General features: G+C 44.5%; 1 protein-coding gene across 2 annotated transcripts in view; it reads right to left on the reverse strand.

The window, feature by feature from the left end:
• Window positions 1-939: 939 nt before the first annotated feature.
• PCGF3 (polycomb group ring finger 3) overlaps window positions 940-24,321 on the reverse strand; it is a 157,159-nt gene continuing 133,777 nt past the window's right edge. The window contains exons 5-10 of one of the 2 annotated variants that reach the window (XM_040417382.1): window positions 22,860-22,970; window positions 17,879-17,967; window positions 16,638-16,775; window positions 9,044-9,124; window positions 8,926-8,942; window positions 940-1,294 (exon numbers count right to left, since the gene is read on the reverse strand). In XM_040417382.1, the coding sequence (XP_040273316.1) occupies window positions 1,159-1,294; window positions 8,926-8,942; window positions 9,044-9,124; window positions 16,638-16,775; window positions 17,879-17,967; window positions 22,860-22,970 (572 nt within the window). In that variant the 3' untranslated portion in view covers window positions 940-1,158. The remainder of the gene's footprint in view (window positions 1,295-8,925; window positions 8,943-9,043; window positions 9,125-16,637; window positions 16,776-17,878; window positions 17,968-22,859; window positions 22,971-24,321) is intronic. The other variant, XM_040417383.1, reaches the window with a different exon arrangement.

Consider the following 24,321-nt stretch of genomic DNA (forward strand, 5'->3'; position numbering starts at 1 on the left):
GATCCAATAGATACCTGCGAAAATGCAGATTGTTTCATGAATATATGCATTCGGTTTTAGTTCATTACATTCTTTCAATTTACAAGGTTCATTTTAATGCAACTCCAGCAGGCACATGTGTCAGTATTCTTGTATTATTCACCGACTAAATTCCCCGTACCATGTCAATCTTTCTAGATCAAGAAGAAGTTAGCACCAAGAGCACTTAAGATCTCACATGAGAACTGATCATCATTTGAATTATATTGTCTGAGGCCTGTACTAACATGATTAGCAGAAACGACCATATGGCGTAAGAGGAGGGACTTCTAATAGTATTGCAGCAAAAAGCCAAAAGTCCACGGTGGCAACAAATTCCAATTATAACCACCAGTCAAAATGCATAATCCAATTGCTAATCTTTGCAAGAGATATTTTCCACCGAACAAGGAATTTCGGAAACCGCACAATCTGAACCCTTGATTTCTTTTACAAAATATATTGGCTCAAATGTCTGCACTGGGCAGTCACCCTAAGGGTCCATTCACACGTCTGTATATGTTTTGCGGATCCGCAAAACACGGACACCGGCAATGTGCGTTCCGCATTTTGCGGACCGCACATCGCCGGCACTCTCATAGAAAATGCCTTTTCTTGTCCGCAATTGCAGACAAGAATAGGACATGTTCTATTTTTTTGCGGAACAGAAGGAATTTTGCGGACGTGTGAACGGACCCTAAACATAATTTTTTTTAATCTACAAAGTAAACCTGATAGTGGGTTTTAATTGTAAATGATTTATAAAATCTTTTAACAATTAAAAAGCAACCTAAGGTAATTTGGTGTCAATCTGTTTTCTCTATTATATATATATATATATATATATATATATAGATATATATTTATTAATATATATACGAGGTTCAATACATCTCAAAAACAATCCTGGATGTAGTTTGCAGCAAATACATGAATATCTATGAAAAAAGTGTTTAGTATTTGTAAACGCCATGCTGGTAGTGTCTTGAGTTGTGAAAAATTATCTTTTTGTACAAAAAGTATAAATATTTTTTCTGTCCAGAATCCTGGTAATTGTGTTGCGTACGAGAAACATTTTGAAGTGAAGAGGTTCTCCTGTGTGTGCGCTACAATCTTCTGGCTTGAATCCGCTGGTACAGGTCACATGTCGTGAATCATGAGGTGCACTGTGGTGGTGCCCATGATAGTCTCTGCAAAAACCTTGTCCAGACAGGACAAATAAGTTCTTTTACAGCAAGTCCATTTTCGGTCTGTAATGTAGAAGAAGTGGTGATTTCTGCAACAGCAAACAATATATACATTTTGGTTGTTAGGACAAGTTTAAACTGTAACTTTCAGTAAAAAAAAAAAATATATATATATATATATATATATATATATATATATATATATACAAAAATCATTGAGCTTGTTTAAACCCTTCATGACCAGGCCTTAATGACACTTTTTTGGTGATTTAGCACACATGGTGGTTTAATGGTCCTAACTTTGATATTTGTTGGACTGTAGCTCACAGTTTATTTTCATTTGCACTTTTCCACTGTAACTGGGTAATCCATAGGAGCTTGGATTCCAGCAGGCTGTTCAGGCAAAGAACAGCCTTCCAGAATTCTCAGGATCCGGCACTGCTGGATGCAACCAGAATGCCCACCGGCCCTATTAATTATAATGGGGTCCGGCGGAGATCCAGCAATATACTGAGAATCGGCCAGACTGAAACCGTTAAACACTGTGGTTTGTGTCCGACTGATTCCCAGCATTCTCTGCTGGAACTGGCAGCTAGATCACAATGGTGCAGATGTAAAAACAAGTTTTTTTGTGAACTGACCTGTAAAATCTCTTTCTCGCTTAGTTCATTGGGGGACACAGGACCGTGGGTATAGCTGCTGCTGCCACTAGGAGGCGACACTAGGCTGAAAAGTGTTAGCTCCTCCCCTGCCGGCTATACCCCCTCCAGCCTGAAGAGAGTATATCAGTTTGTGCCCAAGCAGTAGGAGAAAAACATACAGGAAACAAACCATACCCCAACTAATGCCAGTAGGACATAACCAGAACTGAGGACCCTACCGGCAAACCAACCGCCATCACCTGCGGCAATAATAGAAATCAATGGGTGGGAGCTGTGTCCCCAATGAACTAAGCAAGAAAGAGATTTTACAGGGGAGTCCACAAAAATCTTGTTTTCTTGTTCGTATCATTGGGGGACACAGAACCGTGGGACGTTCCAAAGCAGTCCACGGGGAGGGGAGAACCACACGCCCATGGAAAACATTCTCACGGAAGCTTAAGACACTGCTGTCTGCAAGACCTTGCGGCCCAGAGCAGCGTCGGCTGATGCAAAAGTATGCATCTGGTAAAACTTGGTGAAGGTGTGCAAGGAAGACCGAGTCGCTGCCTTACACAGCTGTGAACCGGAAGCATGGTGAAAACGAGCCCAAGATGCGCCCACCCTGGTCGAGTGGGCCGTGATACAGAGGGGCGGTGCCTTGCCCGAGGAGCGGTATGCCTTAGCAATTACCAAACTAATCCGCCTAGCAATTGTCACCTTGGAGGCTGCCAAGCCTTTGCAAGTACCTTCAGGAACAACGAACAGAGTCCGTACGGTGGAACGAACTAGAAATGGATAAGTAAATCCTCAGAGCCCAAACCACATCCAGCTGATGGAGAGCTCGCTCCCTAGGATGTGAGGGAGAAGGGCAGAACAAAGGGAGAACAATGTCTTTGTTGACATGGAAGGCAGAGACCATCTTCGGCTGAAAAGAAGGTACATGGCAGAGCACTGCCTTATCTTGGTGCAGAATAAGAAAGGGTTCCTTACAAGAAAGCGCCGCCAATTCCGAAACGCGCCTGATAGATGTGATTATCACTAGGAATGCAACCTTCCAGGAAAGAAGACGGATGGAAACTGCGTCTAGAGGCTAAAAAGGAGCAGATTGGAGGGAACCAAGGACAAGGTTTAAGTCCCAAGAGGGCAAACGGGGGGGAAGATACGGAGGGACGGTGTGAACAACCCCTTGTAGAAAGGTCTTAAACGTGGCCTGTTCTTCTAAAGGACGCTGGGAAAAAGAAGCGCCGACACCTGTCCCTTTAAGGTACTAAGAGCAAGACCCAAATCCAGACCCGATTGCAGAAAGGAAAGGATAGTGGGAAGCGAGAAGCGCAGTGGAGGGAGGCTACGTTCTTCACAAAAGCGCAGAAAATAAGTTTTGGATGATGCTGGTTTCCTGGCCTTAATAATGGTGTGGATAACCTTGTCAGGGAAACCTCGTTGCTTCAGAATGGGGGTTTCAACAGCCACGGATGTCTCCTAGAAGGAACGATGACAATCGTCTGGATGCCCTCAATCCTGATTCTGCACAGGACTCGGGGCAGGAGGGGAAGAGGAGGGAATATGTACAGTAGAGAGAACCCGTCCCATGGTGCCACCAGTGCATCTACGGCGCACACCTGAGGATCTCTTGTTCGAGAGAAGAAGGCGGGGAGTTTGTTGTTGAGCCTGGATGCCATCAAGTCCACCTCCGGTTGGCCCTAACGGAGACAAATGGAGTCGAACACATCCGGGTGCAGAGACCACTCTCCCGGGTCCACAGTCGTCCAACTGAGGAAATCTGCCGTCCAATTCTCCACTGCCGGAATGTAGACCGCCGATAGAGCTGGTACATGAGTCTCCGCCCACTGCAAGATTTTGGCTGACTCCTCCATCACCGCTTGACTTCGGGTTCCCCCTTGGTGGTTGATGTAAGCCTGGTCATTGTCTGACTGGATCCGAATCAGCCGGCCCCTCAGGAGAGGTGTCCAATGGAGAAGAGATAGATGAATGGCCTGGAGCTCTAGGATGTTAATGGGCAGTTTGGATTCCGACTGAGACCATACGCCTTGGACTGTCCGGGGCGGGAAGACTCCACCCCAACCTTGAAGACTGGCATCGGTGGTAATGACCGTCCATGAGACCGGGAGAAAGATTTCCCCGACTCCAAAGTTGGGGCCCGAGAGCCACCACCTGAGTGCCGAACACACCCTTGGGGACAGGACGATGTGACGGTCCAAGGACTCCAGTGACTTGTCCCAAGATGACAAAATTGCCTGTTGAAGGGAATGGATGTGAAATTGTGCAAACAGAACTGCCTCGAAGGAAGCGACCATTGCAACCAAGACCTGTATGTAAAATCGGATCGATGGGTACCTGCACCGGAGGAGAAGACGGACCAACCGCAGAAGGGCTAGCCGATTGTCCAGAGGGAGGCGAACTAACGCTGCGTCCGTGTCGAGGATCATACCAAGGAAAGTGATCCGCCTGGTGGGACATAGGGAAGACTTCTGGAAGTTCACCAGCTAGCCAAAGCATGTCAGGGTATCCAGAGTGATACGTAGACTGTCCTCGTTCTGACCAAAGGACGCTGCTTTGACCAGGATGTCGTCCAGATAGGGAATCAGGGTGATACCACTAGTACGAAGAAGGCAAGGAGAGGGGCGAGCACTTTCGTGAATACTCTCGATGCTGAAGAAGAGGGCGACGAACTGGTAGTGGTGGGGCCCTACCGCAAAGCGGAGGAAGCGCTGATGCGCCGGAGCAATTGGGACATGTAAGTACATGTCCCGAATGTCTATTGAAGAAATGAATTCTCCCCACTCCAGTGAAGCAACAACGGAGCGAAGGGACTCCATTCTGAAGTGTTGAACCCGGAGGAACCGGATCAGCAGCTTTAGGTCCAGAATCGGTCGAACGGATCCTTCTTTCTTGCGGACGACAAATAGGTTTGAATAAAACCCTGTGAACTGTTCCTCCAGGGAAACCGGGGAGATCACACCTTGAACGAGGAGAGACCGAATTGCCTGAAAAAAGGCGACAGCACGATCTGAATCTCTGGGTGGCTGGGACAGAAAGAATCGTTCCGAAGGAGGAGAAGCAAACTCGATCTTGCAACCCAAGGTTACAATTTCAAGTGTCCACGCGTCTGAGATGTGGGCCTGCCAAATTTCCTGAAAAAGGAGGAGACAACCCCCCACCCATGAGGGTAGGGGCGCTTCTTCATGCGGAGGACTGCTTGTTGGACGAGGAACGAGCGGGCTGTGCTTGCAGGGGCCAGGCTGGTTGAGGTTGAAAGAATGGCTTCTTCCGCTGGTCTTGCGTGGAGGACTTGGGAGGGGCTCCTGCTGCCGGTCATGTACCCGAGAAGCGGCGAAAGGAATGGGCCCGGGCATTTGTAGACTTAGCGCGAAACGTGCGCTTGGATCTGCCCTGTGGGAGGTGAGCTACTTTTACCGCCCGTAGCCTCAGAGATAATCTCATCTAACCGGGCCCCGAATAATCCGGAGCCGGAAAAAGGGAGGCCTGTAAGGGAACGCTTTGACAATGAATCCGCTGCCCAAACCTTAAGCCACAATTCGCGCTGTAAGGTTACAGCGAGAGCCGATGAGCGGGCAACAAGTGCACCCGCGTCCAAGGAAGCCTCACAGAGATACTTCCCCGCCTGTGAGATTTGCAGGGTCAAAGATTGGAGCTCAGCTAGAGGGAGGTCAGCCGCCAAGTCCTGATTTAACAGGAGTGCCCATTCCAAGACCGCCTTAGCCACTCAGGCGGAAGCAAAAATTGGACGAAGTGCTGAGCCACTTGCTGCAAAAACGGACTTAGAAAAGGACTCCATATGGCGATCTACAGGATCCTGGAGGGATGAGCCATCAGCCACAGGAATGGCGGTATGTTTGGCGAGACGTGCGACCGGAGGATCCACTTAGGAGGTCCACTTAGCTACACAATCCGCCAGAAAGGGATAAACATAGAAACATAGAATGTGTCGGCAGATAAGAACCATTTGGCCCATCTAGTCTGCCCAATATACTAAATACTATGGATAGCCCCTGGCTTTATCTTGTATGAAGGATGGCCTTATGCCTGCTTAAACTCCTCCACTGTATTTGCAGCTGCCACTTCTGCAGGAAGGCTATTCCATGCATCCACTACTCTCTCAGTAAAGTAATACTTCCTGATATTACTTTTAAACCTTTGCCCCTCTAATTTAAAACTATGTCCTCTTGTAGCAGTTTTTCTTCTTTTAAATATTCTTTCCTCTTTTACCTTGTTGATTCCCTTTATGTACTTAAAAGTTTCTATCATATCCCCTCTGTATCCATGTACCAGTTTAGTAGCTCTTCTCTGAACTCTCTCCAAAGTATCAATATCCTTCTGGAGATATGGTCTCCAGTACTGAGCACAATACTCCAAATGAGGTCTCACTAGTGCTCTGTAGATTGGCATGAGCACCTTCCTCTTTCTACTGGTAATTCCTCTTGCTATACACCCAAGCATTCTGCTAGCATTTCCTGCTGCTCTGTGACATTGTCTGCCTACCTTTAAGTCTTCTGAAATAATGATCCCTAAATCCTTTTCCTCAGATACTGAGGTTAGGACTGTATCACTGATTTTATATTCTGCTCTTGGGTTTTTACGTCCCAGGTGCATTATCTTGCACTTATCAACATTAAATTTTAGTTGCCAGATTTTTGACCATTCCTCTAGTTTTCCTAAGTCCTTTTCCATTTGGTGTATTCCTCCAGGAACATCAACCCTGTTACAAATCTTTGTGTCATCAGCAAAAAGACACACCTTACCATTGAGGCCTTCTGCAATTTCACTGATAAAGATATTAAACAATATGGGTCCCAGAACAGATCCCTGAGATACCCCACTGGTAACAAGACCTTGGTCTGAATATACTCCATTGACTACAACCCTCTGTTGCCTGTCCCTCAGCCACTGCCTAATCCATTCAACAATATGGGAGCCCAAGCCCAATGACTGCACTTTATTGATAAGCCTTCTATGTGGGACAGTATCAAAAGCCTTACTAAAGTCTAGATAAGCGATGTCTACTGCACCTCCTCCATCTATTATTTTAGTCACCCAATCAAAAAAATCAATAAGATTAGTTTGACATGATCTCCCTGAAGTAAACCCATGCTGATTTTCATCTTTCAATCCATGGGATTTTAGATGGTCCACAATCCTCTCCTTAAGTATGGTTTCCATTAATTTCCCCACTATTGATGTCAGGCTTACTGGCCTATAGTTGCCCGATTCCTCCCTACTACCTTTCTTGTGAATGGGCACAACATTTGCTAATTTCCAATCTTCTGGGATGACTCCTGTTGCGAGTGATTGGTTAAATAAATCTGTTAATGGTTTTGCTAGTTCACCGCTGAGCTCTTTTAATAGCTTTGGGTGTATCCCATCAGGCCCCTGTGACTTATTTGTATTAATTTTAGACAGTTGACTTAGAACCTCTTCCTCTGTAAAGACACATGCGTCAAAAGATTCATTAGTCTTCTTTCCCAACTGAGGTCCTTCTCCTTCATTTTCCTTTGTAAAAACTGAACAGAAGTATTCATTGAGGCAGTCAGCTAGTTCTTTATCTTCTTCCATATACCTTCCTTCTTTAGTTTTTAATTTGGTAATTCCTTGTTTTAGTTTCCTTTTTTCATTTATGTATCTGAAGAATGCCTTATCGCCTTTTTTCCCTGATTGAGCTAATTTCTCTTCTGCCTGTGCTTTAGAAGCTCTTATAACTTGTTTGGCCTCTCTCTGCCTAATCTTATAAATTTGTCTGTCATCCTCGTTTTTTTTATTTTTATAATTCCTAAATGCTATCTTTTTGTTTTTAATGATTTTGGCCACTTCTGCTGAGTACCACAGTGGTCTCTTCCTTTTTTTGCTTTTACTGACAAGCCTAATGCAATCTTCTGTTGCCTTCAATAGTGCCACTTTTAAGTAGTCCCATTTCTCCTGGACTCCAATGAAACTGTTCCAGTCTGATTCCAGTCTGACAGTCTGATGCCAGGAACGGCCACGGAGACCCCCGGCGGCCTGGGGGAACAAAGCTGGGAGCGGCCGCAACCCGAACCAAGGGGAGGCCCGAAACAACTGGAACTAACGGTGGTGTAAGGGGAAAAGCGGGAACCTCTATAAGGGCTTCCCTGTGGTCTGAGTAAAGTGGTCAAGACCCGAAGTGAGAAGGGGGAGGTAAAATATTCGCCTATTCCCGATAACTCACCCCATCCTCTCCTCTTCTCTTCTCCCTCCCCCAGTGGACCAGCAGGGTCACCTCTTCAGCAGCTGGCACCCGAAGTGGCAGGAGTCTGGTATGGCGGGAGGGTCTTTTCGGATCCAGGTGACCATTTGGCTGGCGGGAGGCAGGGGAGCTAGGCTGCCCTGTTCCACCTATACTTCTTAGGGGAGGTCAGGCGGTGAGGGAAACAGACACCGGTCTTGCTCCCCGGGTAGACAGAGAGGCTAGGCTACTCTGTTTCCCATACCTAAAAGAAAAAATAACAAAAGGAAGCCGCCCCGCAGGGAGGTCTGCCTTCTACGACACTAAGCTAAAAACTGATATACTCTCTCCGGGCTTGAGTGGGTATAGCCGGGAGGGGATGAGCTAACACTTTTCAGCCTAGTGTCGCCTACTAGTGGCAGCAGCATCTATACCCATAGTCCTTTGTCTCCCAATGATACGAGCGAGAAAGTAGCCTTAGTAATTACATGCATTCCCTATGTAACCATTCTGGAGCATCTATTATTTATGATTCCTGCTAGAAGTTACGAATGTATTGCCCTGATGGGTGTATCTCTGCACAGCTTGCCCTATCCAATAAACAGTTTCTCAGCAAAAAATGCCTTTCTTCACTAATCAGGCATTCCCTCTCAACTAATATTCTCTGTCTTGAAAATTTGAGATGGACTGTCAGATAAGTAAGGAATCAGATTACATGCCACCCATAGATGGGTAGGAAAAGAAACTGTTAAGTGGAGAAAGAGGCATTTTGCCCCAATAAGATAATCGAATGTTTCTTGCATTCATTTGCACAACTGATTCATGCAACTTTTGCAAAAAGTTAAGGCCCAATTAACTATACATGTTAACACCATCTGACTGAGGATAAAAAGAAAAAAAATTATTCAGTCCTACATACAGTTCTATTATCACTGACAGTCTGCAAGTGACAAACTATATATATGTGTGTAAAAAATTACCTTAAACCTCCATCTTGTGACAACAACAAACTTAAGTGTGTGATCTTTGCCCAAGATTTCTTCATTGCATAATATGTCCAACTGAAAAGAAGGATAAAGAATTGCTTAAATGCACAAAAAAGTTAAATGATCTGCAAGCATTTGTCCTACAATGATTTGTTAAAGTATTCACCAAATGATGGTGTTTTTGTTCCATTTTGTATAACAACCTGGAATACATTTTTGGGTTGGTTTGTGCCATTTGATTTATGCAAGATGCTAAATATTTTTTTACTGTGACACAATGATTAACATGGAATTAAGATGGAAAACAGAGAACTTTAATGTAACTAAGGATTCACCCCCTGAAAGTCTATGTTCTGCGGAGCTACAGTTTGCTACAATTAGAAGTCTCTTGAGGTATCTCTATATGACCTTAGCTCATCTAAAAATTTGCTCTTAATCCTTCTAATTAGATGGGTTGCACTGGTGTACAGTCATGCCACAGATTCTCCACTGGATTGAGGGCTGGACTTTGTCTAGGCCTATCCAAGACATTTACATGTTTCCCTTCAAACCACTCCGATGCAGCTTTAGCAGTATGTTTAGGGTCATTGTCCTGCTAGAATCCTGACTAGTTTCCAGTACCTGCCAACTGAAAAGCATCACCACAGCATGCTGCCACCACCAACATGCTTCACTGTGCAAATGGTGTTCCTGAGAGGATGAGAAGTGTTTAGTCTCATCTGACCAGAGAAGCTTCATCCATGCATTTGCAGTGTCTGCTACATGCTATTTGGCCAAATCCAAACATGTTTTCTTCTGTTTTTATTTTAGCAATGGCTTTTTTTCTGGCCACTCTTCATTACAGCCCCATTCTGTGGAGTGTATGGATTACTGAGGTCCTATGGACAGATACTTCCATCTCTGCTTGGATCTTTATAGAGCTCCTTCAGTGGTGTTGTTGTCTTTGTTTAATCTTTAATTATTGCCCGATTTATCAGTTTTGGTGGGTAGCCATCTCTTGTCAGGTTGTGCCAAATTTGCCACTGTATATTAGTAGTTGCACATGTGCTGGGGACAGCACATGCATGCAGCTAGTTATATGCATTATTAAAACATTGCCAAAGATGTCTGATCATTTAATATGAATAACTTATATGTGCATGCAGGTCCATTAACCCACTTGCCAGCTCTGCACCCCAACAGTGGCCGCTGATGGAGGGTTCCATCCATCAGTTGCATCCATTCATGACTGACTGAAAATAAATAAATAGAGGCCGCTAATGGACAGAACCCTCCATCAGCGGCCATTTTCGGAGCACAATGCTGGCAAGCAGGTGGGCAGAACAGCATGTAAACCTGAATTATTCATATTAAACTATCAAACATCATTGTCAATAGTTTAATAATTTAATAATAACGTTTTCGCATTTTACTTCCTGCCTTCCCGAGCCATAACAGAGCCGTATGATTTTTTATTTTATTTTTTTGCAAGATAGGTTGTACTTTTTAATGGCACCATTTACTACTCCATATAATGTAGTGGGAGGCTGAAAAAAAAAAAATCTGAATGGAGTGGAATTGGGAAAAAAACGCAATTCTGCCAGTTTTATTGGTTTTGTTTTTATGGCGTTCCCTATGCAGTAAAACTAACCCATGACCTTCATCCTCTGGGTCAGTAGGATTACAGCAATACCACATTCATATAGTTTTCCTAGTGTTTTAATATTAAAAAAATAAAAACTTTTGAAAAAAAAAACCTAGATTTTTGTGAACTCACCTGTAAAATCTCTTTCTTGCTTAGTTCATTGGGGGACACAGGACTGTGGGTATAGCCGCTTGCTGCCACCAGGAGGCGACACTAGGCTGAAAAGTGTTAGCTCCTCCCCTGCAGGCTATACCCCTCCAGCCTGGGGAGAGCATGTCAGTTTGTGCCCAAGCAATAGGAGCAGTAGAAACATGTGCGAAGCAAAAGAGAACGCAACAAATGCCGGCAGGAGCGAACCCGAGCTGAATACCCGACTGGCAACCAACAGCCACCACCAACAATAATAAATACTGGGTGGGTGCTGTGTTTCCCAATGAACTAAGCGAGAAAGAGATTTTACAGGTGAGTTTACAAAAATCTTGTTTTCTCGCTCGTATCATTGGGGGACACAGGACCGTGGGACGTCCCAAAGCAGTCCACGGGGAGGAAAAAAATTAATAAATCCCACGCCCATGGAAAAAACACCCTCAAGGATGCTTAGTCCACTGCCGCGTGAAAGACCTTGCGGCCCGGAGCATCATCCGCCGATGTCTAGGAAAGCACCTGGCAAAACATGGTGAATTTGTGCCCGGAAGACCAAGACACTGCCTTATACAACTGTAAAACTGATGCATGGTGGAGATGAACCCAAGAAGCGCCGACCGCTGGTCGGGTGGGCCATAACTCCGCTGGGTGTGCCTTGCTCCGGGAGCGGAATGCCTCCGCAACTAACAAACAGATCCACCTGGGTAAAGCCCATTCCCATCTGAGACTGGCGCTATACAGAAGTAGCCACAGAATCTAGTGGTAGTGCAATACTCCACCTGAGGAGGAGGCCATACAAGGGGAGCAACAAATCTAATTCTAACTCCATACTCCAGTTGAGGAGGAGGCTACACAGTAGAGGCCACCGATTCCAGTGCCAGAAGAATCTGTCACCTGACGAAGGAGCTGTGCAGTAGGAACCCTAGTATGTAGTGGTAACGCAAATACCCCTTGAACAGAAGTAGCTACAGCCTGCCCCGAATGCGCAAAACAGAAGGGGTGGGCCTGAGGACATCCAGTAGGAGCAATGGTACCATACTGCCCCAGATAAGTGGAGCTAACTTTAAACACTCCACCTGGGAAGGGCGCTGAACAGGAGCAACTGAGGGGGGCTGCCCCACTGTATCGACTATGATCTCTAGCACTAGCGTGAAAACTTCACCTGCGGAGGAGAACACGCTGTAGTAGCTAATCCAGAGTGCCAGCATAACCATTTCATCTAGATAAGGAGGAGTGGTGGACAGAGAATACAGAGTCAGTGCAACACTCGGCTCGCTGGATCGTAATCACAATATTCTGCGTAATGGCGTACGCACTATATGTTGTCGATGACCAATACCATGACCGACATAGGGGGTCTCTAGGACACATATGCCACTAGATGAAGAGTACAGGGCATCAGCGGGAACCGACTATTGCCACGCCCCACCTGTGAAGGAAGCCAAGGCATCTAGTGCTGTGGCGCAGTTGAATTGTAGCATCCAAAGATGCTTAGTTATTCCCCCGTTAGCGGAACACTTGTGGAAGAATGCAACTGGAAGAATGGTGGTGGCAATGCGACTGATGAAATAGCATCCAGTGGTAGAGCAATACTCCGCTTAAGGAAGGGGGTAGCGCGACAGTCAGAACAGTATCCAACGGTAGGGTAATTACCCCACCTATGGAAGGGGGTAATCTATGAAGGGGGGTAACGCATACGGCAAGTACTGTATCCCGAGGTAGTGCAAGTACACCACGTATGGAAGGGGGTAATGCATACGGCAGGAACTGAATTCAATGCATATGGAGAATCCTGTACCCGGTGGGAGTGCAATTACTCCACCTAAGTAAGGGGGTAATGCATACGGTAAACACTGTAACCAGTGATAATGCCATAACGCCACCTATGGAAGAGGCTAATGCATACGGAAAGTACTGTACCCAGTGGAGAAGCAATTCCGCCAGCTACGGAAGGGGAAAACACCCATGGCCGGCACTGAAACCAGTGCTAGTGCAGTTAGTCCACCTATGGAAGGAAATAATGCATAAGGCAAGTACTGTATCGAGTAGTAGTGCAAATACTCCGCCTAAGGAAGGGGGGGATGCATACGACAGGTACCGCTGGCTACCATGGACGCAATCTTGGAAGATTGTACCGGATGAATGTCAGTCTGAATCACTAATCCCCCCCTCGGACCAAACCTCTCCAGAGAGGAAGGGTGCGTCTGAACGTGACCCTAGGAAGGAAGGGTGGGGATGCGGAGGAGACCGAGGAGGAATATGTCCTGCTCTGGCCTGCTTGTGCGCAGTTCTACCCCTCAGAATCTTGTCCATGGCAGTTGCAGGCTGTGCCGGTGGGGATTTATCAACCAAACTACCCATGGGGTAGAATAGGAACTTCTAAAGGTCCGCCCACTGGATTGCACAGGTGGTGCTTTATCAACCAAACGACCCAAGAGGGTGGATTGGGAACTTCTAAAGGTCCCCCACTGGATTGCGCAGGTAGAGAATATCAACCAAACGACCCAGGAGGGTGGTTTGGGAACTTCCAAAGGTCCTCCATTGGATTGCGCAGTTGGAGAAATATCAATTAAACGACCATGGAGGGTGGATTCGGAATCCTTCAGATGCCCTCCACTGGATTTGCGCAGGTGGAGCATTATTAACCAAATGGCCCCGGAGGCATGGGCCCAGTATGGTACACAGTCAGCGTGGTCCTGCAGCGATGTGGGCTGAGGGGGGCAGGACCTGTATGAGCGCAAATTTTTATGAAACTGTAATGTCCCAGCCTCAAGTGGACAAGAGGCAGGAAGGGGCTGAATTCTTTAATATTAAGGCACATTTTCTGCAGATAGAAACCCCGGATAATCTGGTGCCGGCCTCAAGAGGTGGCTGGCCAGGAAGGGTTAAAACTGCCTAGAGGACCGGGGGCGGAGCCAGCGGGCTCCTTGGGGAGGGGAACAGCTAGGCGGGAAGAATTCGCGCCAGAGAGATGAATCCACCAAAAAATAAAGCCTATTTAGGCTAATAACCTCACTTGTCCCGGATATTAAAACTTAACATTTACTATCTTCAATTAAAAGTACTCCTAAGTTTAAGTGAATGTGAGCTATAAAGAAAGGGTTAAAACTAACTAATGCTCTGTCAGTTCTGTAACAAATTCCCTGTAATTGTAATGTCAACCGGGGGTGCACTCCCCACGCCGTCACACACTTGAACTCTGTATTCACTGATTAGTGCAATACCATCCTATATATAGTGTACTATGGATGGTTCTATGTGGGAACCAATGTTCACTCTTGTGTATACTTCACTAGTATTATGCTGCACTCATTAGCAGAACTAATACAGGCATCAGAATCTAAAACTCTAAACTGTCCCCCAACATGTTTCACCAGCTAATCTGGCTTCATCAGGGGTAACGGACAGACTTGAGGGAAGACGCTGCCCCTGAACCTTATAAAGGCTATCTCCACCTTAACAGCAGGCTTGAGAGCCAATGGGTGTAGGGAAAAGAAAGGTATGGGTATAATGAGAACAGCCCTGCCAATGGGCAGACGATAGGTCACCATGACTCATAACACTGTCATCCGGGAGGAGGGTGTGTTCTCATTTGTAGGCTGCGTGCCCGAAACCTGCGCCGGGACTTACCTTCTACAAACACTAGTTCGCTGAAATGCGACTGCACAGAAACTTAAATTAATTTTCAGACGGTCTTCTGGCTCCCGTGCACATGCGCCAACACTTAGTCTCAGGGCGCACATCTCTGTCTTACTGCGGCTGCGCGTGAACTTTGTCTCACAGCTCTCGGTTTCATACGCCTGCGCAGGCACTTGGTCTCGAAGCGCACTTCTCCATCTCAGTGCGGCTGCGCAAAGACTTAAATTAACAGGTACCACCAGCCTATACTGCGGCTGCAGATGAACCCGTCCCCCCATACCTGGGAATTAAAGTTGTGGCCTAAAATTTTGGCGCACGGCCGACCGGAGCACAGTGGGACCTGGACCGATGCACAGAATGCACCCCCTGGACGCGGGTGCCCACCCCGTGGGCCTGAAAAAAAAGTGGGGCTGGAGAGAAAAAACAGGTAGGCCCGAAGTGAAGCCGGGGCCTACATTTTGTGGCGCCCGCCCGACTGGGATGTCCGTTCAGCCGGCCGGGGAACGGAGGCACTCGTAGGAGCCCGGGTGTGCATACCGACCCACCTCACCGGTGGGCCGGAGAACAGGGGGGACCCGAATGGAGCGCGGCAGGCGCCCGCTTGCAGTTCCTGGCCACGGGAGCCCACCCTGCAGGCCGGAAAGAATAGGCGCAGGCCGCAGTACCTGAAGAGCAAATGACTTAGGCCACGATACGTGACCCAGGCCCTGTGTTTGCTCCCCCCAGACATGGTCTCACAGAGGCCCCAAACCGTAGTGGAGAGGGGGGGGTGTGGGAGGGCGTTGGGGAGGCATTGGAGAATACTCACCCGAACCGGAATTTTCACCCCATCTTCATTCTCTACCCTTCACCCCTCCTCAGCTTACCAGCAGGGTCACCTCTTCAGCAGCTGGCACCCAAAGTGGCAGGAGACTGGAATGGTGGGGGGGTTCTCACCGGATTCAGATGACCACTTGGCTGGCGGGAAGCAGGGAAGCGAGGCTGCCCTGGGTCCTCTTTTTCTTCTTGGGGGAGGTTGGGTGGTGAGGGAAACCAACACCAGCCGCGCTCCCCGGGTAGACAGAGTGGCTAGGCGACTCTGTTTCCCAAAACCTAAAAGGGAAAAAGAAAAAATAATAAAGTAGGTCACCCTGCATTAAGCAGGGAGGTCTGCCTCCTACAGACACTAAGCTAAAAACCGACATGCTTCTCCTGGCTGGAGGGGGTATAGCCTGCAGGGGAGGAGCTAACATTTTTCAGCCTAGTGTCGCCTCCTAGTGGCAGCAAGCAGCTATACCTATGGTCCTCTGTCCCCCAATGATACGAACGAGAAAACTATTTTTTCTTTTCATTGCCATATTCTGACCTCCATAACTTTTCAATCGATATGTCTACAGAGCTGTGTGAGGGCTCAATTTTTGCGGGATGATCTGCAGTTTTTATTGATACCATTTTGGAGTGTATATAACTTTTGGATCCCTTCATCATTTTTTGGGGGCGGTGAAGTGACCAAAAAAATTGTGACTCTGCCACTGCGATTTTTTTTTTTCTGTTACGCGGCTTACTGTATAATAATATTTTTATATTTTAATAGTACGATCATGTGACACTGATTGCACACAGGTGGACCCTATTTAATAAGTTATGTGACTTTGGTATTTAATTGGTTGGACCAGACCTTATTTAGGGGTTTTGCAAAAATGGGGATGAATACATATGCACTCAACTTTTCAGATTTTATTTATCATATTTTTAAACAGGATATTTTTCTTTCTTTACACTGCACTGGACTATTTTGTCAGGTCCATTACATAAAATCTAAACTAAAATCCATTTTATTTCCAAGTTGCAATGAGATAAAACAAGAAAAGACTACAGGGTGAATACTTTCACATGGCATTGTATTTCATATTTGTAGTTGATCAAGAAAATATTGAAGACACAAATCTAATTTTTAAAAGGGTCATCCAAAAGCCACTCAATCATGATGTCCATTAGTTCTAATACAGCATATGAACAGTAGTTTTCCCAGGTCGGCAACCCATTTACAAAAGTTTTCATTTTCTTTGAATTTATTAAAATAACATTTTAACACTTAAACTATAAAAAGTGGAAGAATATAATATGCAAGATGTATTTTGTTTATTTACAAAAAAATAAAATAGAAACCTTTTAATACAAATGTACATTGCTATGTCTTACCTCATTAAAAGATGAAAGATTAAGTTTTTTGGCTATGAATTTCTTGAGATGTAAAACTGTTGCCTGGGCTGAGCACCGTATCCATTTTCGCTTGAGCCCGCGTAACTTGCTGCTATTGCATTCTAAGCATATACTGACCTTTAGAAGGGGGAAAAGCACAGAAGACACATGCCTTAGTAATTTGCGCTGCCATTCCAGATGTAATGCAGTGCCACTTAAGAGGAGAAGTAAACCAAGACTGACAGAGCAGCACACCTATGGTTCTGCAGATGAAAGTAACCCTTCAAGCAGCTGTAAACAGTGGATAACTTAGTATATTACTTTGAAACTCATGATCCCTCCAGGTCTAAATTAGATTCTGTGTCGTCTCAAGAAAACATTCCTTTCGATATTTTAACAATTTAAAGCTTTGACGAAGAAACACTGTGGCACTGGAGCAAGAAAACTGACCAAACCAAGCAAACTCTCCTTTGTGTCAAAATCAATGTCTTTCATGAAATCCATCTTTACATCCCTCAAAGCACCAACTATATATAGAAAGCTGCTGAATAAAAGCATTCGGCCTGAACAAATACATAGGTCACATAAATGTCAACCTGCATTGTGTCTCCCCGCAGCTCATTATACACATGCCCTGGTATTTCAATCCTTTTAGCCATTATTAGATTAGCTATGTCACTCTGCAATGAATACGTGGGTCAGAAGATAAGAAAGCTGAATTGATCCTAAGATTGGCTTAACAATTTTAAAAAAGGCACTACACCCATTTTGGGGATTGAATAAACCTGCCTTTTTCTGCCAGCTATAAAATACTATATTATTTGCACTCTCACTAGAATTTTATGAGTGGTCAACAGCATAGGATTGTGCGGCCTTCCATTGTGAAATGTCGAAATGGAAACACTTGGGGTCATTTATCAGACTGGTGAAAAGTAGAACTGGCTTAGGTGCCCATAGCAACCAATCAGATGTCACTTTCATTTTCCAAAGGAGCTGTCAAAAATGAAAGGTGGAATCTGGTTGCTAATGGCAACTAATCCAGTTCTACGTTACACCAGTTTGATAAATGACCTCAGCTAATTATCATAGAGTTCAGATTGCAGCCAAAACATCACATTTATAGCCTATTAAGCTAGCCTAAGTCCTGTAAAGTGCAAAAATAAAACCACAACTACAGAGTTCTGAAAAACTTGGAAGTGAAATACAGTAGTTTAGAAAATTAAGTTCAATGTTGGATATACCTGTTCATCGCTTCTATGGCAGTCATGGTCTTCTTCTTGTTTTTCTTCTGTTGTATCTTTAGTTGTATTTTCTTCAGGCTTTGACTCACCTATTAATTAGGGAAGTAACATTTAATGGTAAATGAGTATTATTTTTATATTTCTATAGACAAAGCAAAACTCTCCAACTGAAAGACAGTATAAGGAGAAAAGTTATTGGTGTGTAGTCAAATGACTTGTAGTTTCTGTGTGTATATATACACACATGTGAAATTCTGCTCTGTATTTTAGCTATGACTGAGGGCCTGTGTAAGGTCCGAAAAGTGTCTGCATCATGATGTATACACACTGGGTGAAATTTATCATGAGGGGAATAACTGAAGTCAGTTTTGCTGTGTTGGTGTACTTTATGCCAAACAGGGGCCATAGAATCCACAGGGAAATTTTGCGGTGGGCCGATGCCCAGAGGGTCACTGCTCCTCACAGCCACAGGCCGTGTACATAACGATCTGATACTCTCAGCATCAACAGAAGAACATTAGGTTCTTATGCACATGGCCATTGCTGCAAGTCCTCTCCCGATTTCAACTGTGTCACTGTTGAATACTGCGGCAGGCGCTGCTCCACTTTCCTACTGGAGTGAGAGTGTGACTTTTTTTTTTTAAGTTGCAAAAAAGTCTCAATGATAAATCTGGAGTGAAACTCATTAACATAGCTAATCACTCCCACTTTCAACCCACATTTTAAAACTGGAGTGAGCGGTGAAAGAATGCAAAAAAAAGATTGGAAATCCGGAGTGAAGGCATGATAAACCAGGGCCTATGTTCTATGTGAATACACTTACAAGATTTTAATCTTACAAGTGATTGCTGGATATCCTTTTATTGGACATTATCATCCATAAAGGTATGGTTGGGTGAGTTTTATGTGGAAGAACTTGACTGGCTCACACAGTGCCCTGAACTCAACCCCGCCGAGCTTATAGGAACTAGAATGTAGCGCTGTGCCCTCTGTGTCTGACCCCACAAATGGTCTTCTGGGTGAATGGACAAAAACTCCCACAGACACACTCCAAAACCTTGTAGAAAGCCTTCCCAGAAGAGTGGAAGCCGTTTTAGCTGCAAAAGGGGAACCAACTCCATATTAATGCCTAGGGGAGATGATAAAAGCTTCTGTAGGTGTATGTAAGTGACCCAATACTTTTGTCCATATAGTGCATACACTAAAGGCTGTGGACACTTTCGCATTGTCAGAGGAGCTGACAGCTCACTCTGTGGCCCTCATCTCTGCGCTCCTGAAAAATCTTTTCTGTGGACCTCTTTTTAAATTAAGTTGATTTTATTTGGTAGTAATGATGTTAGTTTAAAAGGTTGTTCAGGAGAGCAGAAATAAGTGCTACAGAGTGAGTAGTCCGAGAGCTTGTCTTACGCATTTCACTCAGAACAGGACTGAGCAGCCTGTAATATATGTGAAGGCTGCAGAAGACAGACCGTTAAAATTGGTAATTACGGGGGGGGGGGGGGATCTGAGATTCCATAGTCTTTAGACACTGCCATCATTTTTAATTGCATACTAACAACCTACTGAATATGTGAATATTTTAAGTAAACGGGTGGATGGTTTTTTGAATAGAATTAATTGAGATCACTACATGTAGATGTTTAAAGCGGCCGCAGATTACCTAATGAACATGCAAAAAGCTTGTTCATCAGGTAAAAGATTGTTGGTTCAGTCACCTAAGGCTACTTTCACACTAGCGTTCAGAGCGGATCCGTCTGATGTTTCATCAGACGGATCCGCTCCTATAATGCAGACGTTTGCATCCATTCAGAACGGATCCGTCTGCATTATAACTTAGAAAAATTTCTAAGTGTGAAAGTAGCCTGAGCGGATCCGTTCAGACTTTACATTGAAAGTCAATGGGGGACGGATCCGTTTGAAGATTGAGCCATATGTTGTCATCTTCAAGCGGATCTGTCCCTATTGACTTCCATTATAAGTCTGGACGGATCCGCTCGCCTCCGCACGGCCAGGCGGACACCCGAACGCTGCAAGCAGCGTTCAGGTGTCCGCTCACTGAGCGGAGCGGAGGCTGAACGGATGCATTCTCAGTGGATCCGCCTCCACTGAGAATGCATCAGGGCTGGACGGCTGCGTTCGGGGCCGCTCGTGAGCCCCTTCAAACGGAGCTCACGAGCGGACGCCCGAACGCAGGTGTGAAAGTAGCCTAAATTAACATTTGAGGGCAGCAGATCGTGTCATCTAAGCAGAACTCTGCTGCCCACAAACAATGATTCTCTATGGGGACGAGCAATGGCATTAGCAATCGCTCTTCCCCGTACTGTGGAGGGGATTGCTGCATGTAAATGTAAACCTCCACTAATGAGCAGGCGATTATCGGTAAGGAGAGCTTCCTTACCAACAATTATCTGCCTCATCGAGCAGTGTAAAGGGGGCTTTAATCTTTCTAATGGCAAACAGCCTTGCTTGTCTTTCTCAGTCAGACCATACCACCCAGAGAGCGAAAAGTGAGTGACTCAATTAGAGCATCACACGTTCGACTAATCAATGGAGTGCTCTTCTATGGGGATCTTTATCTACGCTTATCAAGAGAACAATAGAGATGTCATACTGTTATCCCAATTCTACAACTCAAATAATAATGAGGATTACCTTGCAGATAACATCTTCCCCTCACAGCAGCAGTAAACTGACACTGGATTAGCTACAGTATCTATATAGGAGGTCTTATTTGTGTTGACAGCTACAGAAGGATAATAATTGTATTTAGTTTTCATTGGCCTAGCCCTAGTCACGAAATGAAAAAGAAAAACAGCTAAAAATGCTTAAAAATTGTTTTCTTTTACTGAATATCAAAAAAAAAATTGAAGTGCACTTTGTAATGGGAGTGTCCAATGGCAGTACATGTTATGTCTAAAAGATCTGTGTAAAAAATTTACTCAATGCTACTATATTATAGTATGTTACACTAATTTACATGGCAAGTGGTGGGACTGAAGCACCAAAAACTAACAAAAAAAACCAAACCTTTTAAGGTACTTAGTTCTGTAAAGATTTCTTGTTGTGATCTGAATCCTCTATTCTCAATATAAAGTTACAGTAATTATCAGATGGGGAGAGATGGAAACACAGAAAACCGGACATGGATTGTGGAGAGTTCTAACTAAACTAAAGGCTGTTTCACACGAGCGGATGCCGTGCGTGACATCCGCTCCGTGAATGACAGCCAAGACCCGATGCAGACTACAGAAGCACGGAGCATTAACATGATTGATAATGCTCCGTGCCTCTCTGTGATCTCTTTACTACGAAATCACAGTGACAACTTTATCTCACTGTGATTTCGTAGTAAAGAGATCACAGAGAGGCACGGAGCATTATCAGTCATGTTAATGCTCCGTGCTTCTGCAGTCTGCATCGGGTCTTGGCTGTCATTCACGTGGCGGATGTCACGCACAGCATCCGCTCGTGTGAAACAGCCCTAAGAAACATGAGGTAAAATATCATAACGCAATGGACTGATCAGAGTACACATAGTGCAAAGCAGAGTGACGGAGTATTTTAAATGATCAATCAGCTTTCATCACCCAGAACTATAGAAAAAACAAACAAGTGTTAGCAGACAAAAATAATGTTATATATAACATAAGTGACCAGGACCTAAGTAGCAGCATACCTAGAAATGTGCTATGCTATTTAGGTTAGTAGCATTGATTTTTGAATTCTTATTTCCATGCAAGTTAGGCTACTTTCACACTTGCGTTCGGGGTTCCACTTGTGAGCTCCGTTTGAAGGCTCTCACAAGCGGCCCCGAACTGATCCGTCCTGCCCCAATGCATTCTGAGTGGATGCGGATCCGCTCAGAATGCCTCAGTTTGGCACCGTTTGGCCTCCATTCCACTCAGCAGGCGGACACCCGAACGCAGCTTGCATCGTTCGGGTGTCCACCTGGCCGTGCGGAGCCAAACGGATCCGTCCAGACATACAATGTAAGTCAATGGGGACGGATCCGTTTGAAGTTGACACAATATGGTGCAATTTCAAACGGATCCGTCCCCCATTGACTTTCAATGCAAAGTCTGGACGGATCCGTCTGACTAACTTTCACACTTAGTTTTTTTTCAGAAATATAATGCAGACGGATCCGTTCTGAACGGATCCCATCGTTTGCATTATAGGAGCGGATCCGTCTGTGCAGACACCAGACGGATCCGCTCCGAACGCAAGTGTGAAAGTAGCCTAAGGCCCCATGTACATGACTAATTTTTGCTGCCCCATAGAAATTAATTCAAACTGCCAAATTGTTTTCTGGATATAATTTTTTCGCAGTCACTCCTTGTAGACTACTTCCTGTCCTGGCTTTTAGCGTCCTCCTTTGTTTGGACTTTGAGAAAGTCAAGCAAGGCTGTTTGCTGTCCTAAATCCCTCCGACCAAAGAGAGAAGGGGATAAATGACTTAAGAGTCCATACATCACACCGAGAAGTGCACAGGCTTTTCTATAGGCATCTTTATCTAGTCCTATCAGGAGAACAATATAGCTCCGATTACCAAAATGTAATCTACTATAATACTAAGGACTGTATTACGCCAACAGATTAGCTGACAGATTTTCTGACCAATCATTGGTCAGATGGCCGCTTACACACACAGATCTTTTTGTTACACACCAACTCTTTGTCTGATTGGAAAGAAATTGGTCAGATAGCATCTTCCCTTCACAGCAGCAGTAAAATGACAATGGGCTACCTGTCTATATAGAAGTTTTATCTCTGTGCTAACTGCTACAGAAGGACAATATTATGTATTTAATGTTCAGTGGTACTGCCGTAATGAAAAAGAAAAACAGCAAGAACTTCTAAAAAAAAAAAAAAAAAAAAAGTTTTCTATTAATACTAAGTTAAAAACACCCCTTTCTGATAGAAGTGTCCGTTTAACTGTGATGCAAAACACTGATAATACTGTTAATTAGATGAATCATACCATTTCGTACAGCTTCTACGTGCTGCTTAGCCGCACACATCTCTGCTTTGATGTCCCCAGGCACCTCCATTCCAAGTTTGTGATAGAAGTCCCTCTGCTTTCGGATTTCGGCTGTAAGTAAAGATATGTCCAATATGAAATAATTGCAAGAAGAGTCAATCAACATAATTGTAATTAATAGAGCTAAAAACTCCAGCAAATAGCTGCATAAAAAGTGATGTTCAATAAGAGTTTTACAGAACGTTAGAAATGGGGATGAGCGAATCGACTTGGAACCAAACCAGAGGTTGGGAAATGGTTTTTTACAGTACAAATTATTTATGAAGTTATTACCCAAAGTCTCGCAAGACTTCGAAGCAATAACTTTGGCTCATCGGAGCCAACACATTCTAAGGGCTCATTCAGACGGCCGTATGCTGTCCGCAAAAATACTGAATGCTATCCGTTTTTTTGCAGATCCGCAAAAAAAATGAAACATGTCCTATACTTGTCCGTGAAAATCAGGACATGGCCCCATTGAAGTCTATGGGTCCGCAAAAATACTGAATGCTATCCGTTTTTTTGCAGATCCGTTTTTTTGCGGATCCGCAAAAAAACGGATAGCATTCAGTATTTTTGCGGACAGCAAACGGCCGTCTGAATGAGCCCTAATACTGTACGGAGCTCCTGCTCCGTACAGTATTGGAACGAAGTTTTATGCGAATCGACTTTGGATGTTTCATCCTAAGTCAATTCGCTCATCTCTAGTTAGAAACAACGCTCTTAAAACATTATTTTATAAATGTACTATTGCTGAGGCCAATGGCTGACATATGGCGCTGTATGGCTACTTACACACTGAAAAATACACACACCTTTGGCGTACTGACAAAATGCAAAAAGCTGTATTATTTGTGTGGTTATACCATGCCTTTAATATGCCAGTATGGCATGGTGAACTCAAAACTTGATTTCCACACACTATTAAATTACAGTAAAACTGAAAAGCTGCACTTACACATTAGAAGAAAAATCTTCCCAATTTTAATATTTAAACTAATCGTCGTTTCTCAATTTTATGTGCGCAATTCCAATTGATACAAATGTCAGCTGATAAAGTGCACTGTTACATCTAGGTCCCTATTAATGCAGCCTAGAACTGTATGCTATGACTAAGGACTCCCCTGATGAAGCTGTATGATTTGTGACAGCGATATGCGTGGGGTCTTTGCCTTATTGTTACAGGTTGTATTGTATTATTCTCATACAGTGGAGATTTTGCACATTGAACTCGTCTTTGAATCATGTGATGTCACATTTGTAATGATTATCCTTGATTATTTTTATATATTTTTACCCCTTTTTCTTTGCACATCATGAGCTATTTAATTGGATGGATTAGTTATATAGATATTTATTTGACATCTCTCCATTGTATTTTACATGCCTGATCCATTGGCTTATCTTCTGGACCTCTTTACTG

This window comes from Bufo bufo, chromosome 2, assembly GCF_905171765.1.
Source record: "Bufo bufo chromosome 2, aBufBuf1.1, whole genome shotgun sequence".
Classification (NCBI taxonomy): domain Eukaryota; kingdom Metazoa; phylum Chordata; class Amphibia; order Anura; family Bufonidae; genus Bufo; species Bufo bufo.